At 49.3% G+C, this 7,569-nt stretch overlaps 1 protein-coding gene across 5 annotated transcripts; it reads left to right on the top strand.

The window, feature by feature from the left end:
* The first annotated feature begins 1,121 nt into the window (after positions 1-1,121).
* FAM124B (family with sequence similarity 124 member B) lies at positions 1,122-5,838 on the top strand. 5 transcript variants are annotated; one of them, XM_066326267.1, is made up of 4 exons: positions 1,122-1,248; positions 2,225-2,694; positions 2,816-3,555; positions 5,064-5,838. In XM_066326267.1, exons 3-4 carry the CDS (start codon positions 2,827-2,829, stop codon positions 5,640-5,642), a joined length of 1,308 nt encoding a protein of 435 aa, XP_066182364.1. In that variant the 5' UTR covers positions 1,122-1,248; positions 2,225-2,694; positions 2,816-2,826; the 3' UTR covers positions 5,643-5,838. The 5 variants fall into 5 exon arrangements, with proteins under 5 accessions (XP_066182364.1, XP_066182361.1, XP_066182365.1 ...); XM_066326264.1 differs by having other exon boundaries at positions 2,225-3,555; XM_066326268.1 differs by lacking the exon at positions 2,225-2,694 and having other exon boundaries at positions 1,131-1,248.
* The last annotated feature ends 1,731 nt before the right edge of the window (positions 5,839-7,569 follow it).

Genomic DNA, 7,569 nt, shown 5'->3' with positions numbered 1-7,569 from the left:
TCCCTTTTCCCCCTGAGACCAGCAGTGGGTGAAGGGTCTTAGCTCACCAGGCTGCAGCAGTGAGGGCCACTGCAGCCAGGCTTTATCCCAGGGCTGGAGGGGACAATAGACTGGAGACAAAGGGAGGGCATGAGGATACCCTTGTCCGAGGCTGAGGAGCCTGGTTTGAGCCCTTCCCCAAGGATGTTTAGTTGTCAGAGCAAGTGGAAGAGGAAGAGAAGTGTTTGGCTGGGAGAGGCTCAGGCAGAGGCTGAGGTTCAGCTCATCTCGTGCTCCTGGTAGGAGGATTGGTGGGTTCTCCTGACCCAGAGCTGCTGGAGAGCTGAGAACCAGGCCTGAAACTGCTCTCGAGGCAGCTTCATCAGGTAGAGATTCCCAGCTGAGATTGTTTCCCTGTCTCACCTCAGCAAGCACAGAACAAACACATGGTGGAGGGTTCAGGATTTACCCTTTTTGTGAGTAAGGCTCAGATTTTTGGCTGTTGTAAAAACAGGAGAGATGCTGCACACCTTCAGCAGCCTCCGTGAGAGGCACCTGCCCATCTGGTGAACAATTTGGCTTCCCCTGGCCACAGCAGGAGCTGGAGAGGAGCAAGGTTTCTGCATTATTCCTTAACCAGCCCTTCCTCTCCCCAGCTGCTCTGTGAGAATTCACATCCCCAGTCCTCTGTCACCTTCACCACACTGCTGCTGCAGCTGCCCACGGGATTTTATCCAGCAGACTGGAGCATGGACGGGGCTGAGAGCTGCACAAGCCAGCAGTGATGGCACTGCAGGAGGACAGCAGCACTTTTGGCCCTTTTGCTCCCTCCTCACTGCCCTGAGAGGGAGCAGTTTGCGGGTGCAGGGAGAAAGGGGCTGGGGGCAGGCACTGGGGCTGTGGTGGAGCAGCAGCCCAAGGGATCACCTGGGGTGGCAATAGGGGAACCTGCTCATGGGAGCTGCTTCCAGCTACAAACCAAGCCCTGATGAACTTAGTTTCAGTGTTTTCCTGTACAGGCAAATTCCCCTGTTCTTCACAGGCAGGAAGGCAGATGACTGCCTGCCCCTGCCCTGTAGCAAGGAGTTGATGAATCATTTCCTTTCCCATATTTTAGTAAAATTGTGTTGTTCAGAGCTCATCTAGAGAATTTTAATGTTTTGAGCACTTGCACTCTTCTCTTCACTCTCTTCCTGTAATTGTCTGAAGGCTGGATTTTGGTTTTGTCTCCCTCCCAACAGCAGTTGTTACTTGCTCGAAGTGTTGCAGGTGGGTGCAAAATAATTTTTTTCCTCCTTTTCTAGACAGTCTTTTTTATTTTTATTGTACATAGGTGTCAGTGTGGCTTTTAAAGCATAAATGTGAGTTTCTACCAATGAGAGGGATGTCCCTAAAAGAAACCAAGGCACTGCTGCTTGTACCTTTAGACCTTGGAGATTTTACTTAGTTGAATATAAAGTTAGGGTCATATTACAAAGAATAGTTCAGAATTTTGAATAACAGACTTATTTATGCTGGGATTTCTTAACAGTGAACCACTGCTTTGTGTGCTTGGCTGTTTGAGAGGGAAGTTGGCATGTCAGCAGAGAGAGGTGTGCTGCTCTGAATTAGATGGAGCTGGACAGATCACCAGAGGCCCCAGTTTTGATTTAAATACTGGCTGTAGTGGGAGCAGTTCTGTATAGGAAATGGGTTTGGCTTGACCTGTCTTGTGTTGCTCCTGGGCTGGCAAATAGGGAGATGAAGGGACAGTGTGATTCATGGTCCAGACACTAGAAGAGACCTGGAAAGCAGTGTATTTTTAGCATTCCTGTTGTCACTTATGCAGTTAGCTAAGTTAAGTACCAATATGTAAACCCATGGATGAAGAAAAAAAACTCTTGGACTTTGATTAAGACTGCTGATTACACGGGTATCTCAGGGAAAAAAAGAAAAAAAAAAAAAGAAAAAAAAAGAAAAAAAGAAAAAAAAAGAAAGAAAAAAAAAAAATAATGAAAAAGAAGCATAGAGAGCACTCAAACTGGGAAGCCTGGTACCCAGCTTTTATGGGCTATGTACAGTAACCCAGGACCTGGTTTCCAGTTAGGCAGCAAGCTGCCATTGTTGTGAAGGGTGTAACTATGAGTCGAGGTTTTTTCCCAAAGCTCCTCTTTCCTGATTTATATCTGCCCTTATTGTTATCTGTTATGTTCACACGGTTGGGTTTTTTCTTTTGTTATTCTGTTTTCCTTCCTCATTTTCAAAGAATAGCTTATCTGTGTGCCCCAGAAGGGTGGGACTCACAGAGATCACAGGATTTTCACAATGAGCCAAAGCCAGCCTGCTGACTACAAGAAAATTTGCTGAGGGTTTCAGCCATGAGTGCCACATGGGCTTTGCAGAAGGCAGCGACTGCACTGGTGGGACTCGGCTGGGTCTGGAGCGGCCGCTTCCACTGCCGAGAGACAAGTGAGCATCACCTCATGCTGGGAAATCTCTGCTTGTGTTCCAGTGCTGTGCATCTCCGCTGTCCTGTGCTATCAACGACAGGAGCAGGATACAGAGCTGTTAGTGGACACTTGGGTCACGTGTACCCAGTGACAAGAGCTCCAGAGCTGGGAATGAGCCTTGAGCCAAGCTCCGCTGGGATGTGACCTGGGACCGCTCGCTTAAAGCCTTGTCACTCTGCACCTGCCCCCTCTGATGTTCCCTGTGCTTACCCACGTGCTTCATCAGGTTACTGCAAAGCCTGCAGGGGTCTGAACTTACTCTGTTCGAGGCTCAGAGTACACCCTTGTGTTCCTGAGGCAAAGAGTAGAAGGAAGGCATCAATTTGTCTGTTTTAATTTTTTGCCAGGAGTCCTTGCAATGGATGATGGAGCAGAGTCTCTGATGACTGTGCATCTCCTCACCCATTTGGGACACTCATTTCCTCTGCAGCAAACTCTGGATCGGCTTTTGGAGTGGCTCTGCCTGGACATTCGCCTTTTCCTGGTGTCTGAGCGAATTCCTCCACGGAAATACTGCGAGAGGTACCGCAAGAGGAGCTGCAGCTTTCCCGGAATATCCGTCGTCGTTTTTCTGCACGAGGACTTGGGGGAGGAACGCATTTTCCAGGTCCATGAGCAATTCCAGCGCCCTCCCTGGCGGTACCAGCGTGCCCAGTTTGCCCACGGGCAAAGCCCCCCCTATGCCCCATGCCACCAGGACTTCTATGGCCTGGATGAGCAGCTGCCCGTGTGGGGCATCAGGCGGGTGCACTGCGGCCCCGAAATCCTGCGCGTCACCCTCTACTGCAGCTTCGATAACTATGAGGATGCAGTGAGGCTCTACGAGATGATCCTCCAGAGAGAAGCCACCGTGCAGAAAAGCACTTTGTGTGTCTTTGTGCTGCACAGCACCCCACACGTGGCCGTGCAGCTGTGCCTGAAGCAGCTGCCCATCGGGGTGGCGGCCGAGCCCAGGGACTCCTCAGCCTTGCAGTTCAAGGTGCAGGAAATCGGGCAGCTGGTGCCCCTCCTGCCCAACCCCTGCGTTCCTATCAGCAGCACCAGGTGGCAGACACAGGACTACGAAGGAAACACGATTCTGCTCAAGGTATGTCTGTGGTGCTCTCGAGAGGAGGGTTTATCTGCTTTTTTTCCCAAGGAAAGCAGGACTAGTTCAAAATGGAAATAACGATTTTGTTTCATGTTCGTGTTTTCTTTTGAATTTGTGAATGCAGTAATTGGTGTCTGCCAGTGCTGTGATGCTGTTGATAAATATAGGCACTGATCCTTGGAATGTTTTTATACAGTTAAATTAACATCATTACTGCTTGCCTGAAATGCAGATTATTAATACTTTCTAAGGCACACTAGCTTTACAGCTTCCCTCCTCTGCCTCAAAAAATATTGTAGCAGCCTAATCTTTTTCTGATAAGTCATTGCTGTATAAATGTTTTTCAAAGCAGATTTTTGACATCCAAAACCAGAAGTTTTGTAAGTGTAATGTTGATACAGCACTGCCAGCAACCGAGGTTGTGAGATCACAAGTGAGTTGCAGTTGGGCAAAACTGATGAAGAGATGTGTCCTAGGGAACCTCTGCTTTTTCTGTCGAAGTGTGTGGTCCAGAGGTTATATAACTACAAATTAAAAAAAATAAAAAGAGACATAGTCTGTGCTGAGAACATATGTAGTGAGAATTATACACGTGAGTAGAATGGCAGTTTGGCTCATTGTGCCTTCTTCCCACTGCAACAACCCCTCCCACCTCGGGTTATTTTTTTCCTTCAATTTGGATTTTAAATTATTTGCCCTGGCCTTTTGTTTTTCCTTCCAGAAGTCCTCTGTTACAGGTAAAGTTAATTACTTGGTTCAGCCTATTTTTATGCTGCTTTGAACACTAATCTTAGGGTAGCCCTTGATATCATTCAATATCAATTTATAAACTGGTTTGCACCCTCTCAGTGGTCCAGGCCCTGGGTACTTTCACATAGCTTTGAAGTTGGTCCTACCTGAAACAGGGGACTGGGCCAGGTGACCTGCCAAGGTCCCTTCCTAAATTACTCTGTGGCTCTTCCTGCTGTAGATACAAAGTCTTTGAGCTGACAGATGTACATGAATTCACCGGCAGGAAATTTGGAAGCTTTTTTGGGGATGTGACCATGCTGCACTGTGCTCCTCGCAAAGGAAGGTGTAATCCACTTGAACTTGAGGATGCAACTTGTGTCCAAGCTCCAGACAGCAGCCTAGTGATTTATTCTGCAACTCCTCAGCTCATACTGTAAATCTTTCTTCTAAATACCTGCAATTTACCCCCCAGCCCCGACCTTCTGCCATATTGCAAACTAAACCCAAGGCTCTGCTCACAGACTCCACGTGGAGTTGTCATTTTCCCCTGAAGCCCTTGTGGTAACTGGCAGTGGCTCTCCTTTCAGAGTGCTCCTCTAGGTTCCCTGGAATGCATGTGGAGTTTTTGTATCCACAGCCTACTTTGGCACGGACGTCCCCAGGTGTATTGACTGAGGCTGCAGGTGACCCCAGCACAGTGACGCTGGGCAAGAGCACCACCCTTGTTCAAGCTAGAACTGTGGGATAACTGGCTTCTCTCTCGTTTTCAACAGGTTCAAAGCAGCTCCAGGACCCTCGAAACAAACATCGGGCTTTCCCAGCACCCTAATAATAAAAGCAGTAGAGAAATTTCGCAGGACTCCATGGCAGCGCCTCTCCCCGTAAAACAGGCTAATCCTGGGCGGAGAAGCCAGGAGGTCAGAGCTCTGAAGGAGAAAAGAAAATCTTTCCCAGGTGAAGTCCTCGGCTCTGAGCGAGGCGGCAGCAGCCTGCAGAGGCGCTGGCGCTGTCCCGGCGGTGCGGCAGCAGCCCGGCCGTGCTGGGAAGCGCCTCCGCTCCGCGGGCAGGCGGCCGGGGCGCCGCAGGCTCCTCTCCCGGACAGCCGCCGGCATCGGGCACCGGAGACCGACGCGGACACCGGGCTGGCCGTGGGGAATGCCGGCAGCGGCCGCTGCCCGCTGAGCCGCTTCCCCGGCGCCCTGCGGAGCAGCCTCCTGCCGGCCGCAGCCCCCGCGGCCGCCGCTGCCCGGGCCGGGAGCAGAGCGCCCGGAGCTCCGGGCTGCCCCCCGCCAGCCCCGCGGGCCAGCCCGGACCTCCCGGCGCAGGACGAGGAGCAGGAATTCTTTATATGAGCGAAACCAAGGGTGTCAGACGGACTCATCCTTCCCGAAGGACCGCGGAGCGCTTTTGGCCGTGCGGTGCCCGCTGCTGCCCGTGGTGTGCCTCTAGAGCTGAGACACCCCGCTACGGGTCACTGGGGCGGACACGGAATTTCCACGGAGAGATGCTAAGGAGGCTGCGGGGAAAATAACACTGTATTTACAGAAAGTTGTTGTTTGGTTTTGTTTTGCCTTTTTTTTTTTTTTAATGCACAGTAGGTGAGGGGTATGTTGTGCGATGAATAGGAATGAGCCATGGGACTCCCAGAGCTGTTCTAAGATGCTGAAAAATGGACAGTGACATCCTCAGATGGTGCAGCTTGCCTGAACTGCCCAAGCAGCTGGATGCCCCCAGCCGTGGGGACTCACCATCCCTTGCCAGGACACACTGGAACAAGGTCATGGCATGGTCACAGTGGTTGTGCTGGTTTTCCTTTGCGTTCCTTGTTTCTTCCCCTGTTGTTGATAGTTAAAATCTATCGATGTTGTGAATTTTATGCAAGATTTGAAACATAAGAATATTCTTTTAACTATTTCTCAAGAAAAATATTTCTAGCGAGACCTTTTTCCCAACTCAGCACAGGACCTGCAAAACCCACAAACTTGAAGAGAAGTGCCAGTAAAACCTGCTGTTGCCTATTCATGTGTCACTTAAACACAGCAACAGGCCAGGCTTTGTTAAACCAGTGTGCAATTAGCAGGTGATCCTAGCTGGTTTTTAATTAACAGAAGACAAGAGCAGTTAAGGGTCTTGGAGAGAATTGCTAAATCCTCGAGAGTAAAACGGCCAGGAGAAATTAAATCATGATTCAGCATCAGCAGAATCTTGATCAGTTTTCTTTCTCAAGTAGGATTAAATAAATCTCAGAGGGAAAGAGATGGGAAGAATATGAAGGAAGAGTGAAATTATACAAAGAAAAGCCACATCTGATCATATTTACCTCCCAAACAGTACAACAAAGAGGTATTTTCTCCCTTAAATATATCTGAATTCTGGAGGGAATATAGGGAAGTCCCTGTTCTGGGCCCTCCCAGCTGGTGCTGCCCTGCCAAGGGATGCTCATGAACCCTTCAATTCAGGGATCAAAACCTACAGAACAGGCCACTTCATTCACTGGACACTTACAAACATCCCCCAGCTTTTCACAAGCTCTGCAAACACGGTGGACTCTCTCATGGATCCTACTTTGGTATGTTACATCTACAAGGGTGATGATTTAATCTTTCCTAGCTCTGGAAACTCAGCAGGGCTTTTCAGAGCTGGAGAAGATGTCTGGTCAAGAGGGAGGCAGCCAAGAGGAGCTTGCAGGGGCTGGCTCCCTGGGCCTGCTGTGATGTGTGTGAGGGTGGGCTGGAGGCACAGGGGGGAGGAGGGGGCTCACAGCAGGGCAGGGCTCTCTGAACACGAGGTCACAGACCTGCAGTGGGCATGGATGGGATAATCATGAACTTGGGAATAAAGGCACAACTGTGATGCCTGGGAGAAACAGCTTTAAAGAGAGATTTCATGGCTGCCTCTCTACTCTGTCATGCCAAAGGTACCTGAGTGTGACTACTTAGCATAATTTTATTTAACTGAAACAAAGAGGCAGAAGGCCAGTATCTAGCCTGGGGGAAATGCTTCATCATTTGGAAAAAAAAAAAAAAAAAGAAGTGACAAGTTTCACCTGCCTGCAACAGATCATGGAAAAGGGCTTCTTATCAAAGGAAAATGGCTCTGAAAATACTGCTTATACACTGAGTGCGTAAAATGCATGTATTTTAAGCACAGGGTGTATCTAGTACAAATTCTGTATTACACAGGCAGATGTGCAAGGTATGTTGGGTCAGAGGGCACATTTCTCCATGGACAGATTCAGTAGTGGAAGGCAAAGATTCACATTTTCCAGACTGTTCATAT

Source organism: Sylvia atricapilla, chromosome 10 (genome assembly GCF_009819655.1).
Source record: "Sylvia atricapilla isolate bSylAtr1 chromosome 10, bSylAtr1.pri, whole genome shotgun sequence".
Lineage (NCBI taxonomy): Eukaryota > Metazoa > Chordata > Aves > Passeriformes > Sylviidae > Sylvia > Sylvia atricapilla.
The sequence above is the reverse complement of the archived record's forward strand: the minus strand, read 5'-3'. Positions and strand labels throughout refer to the sequence as shown.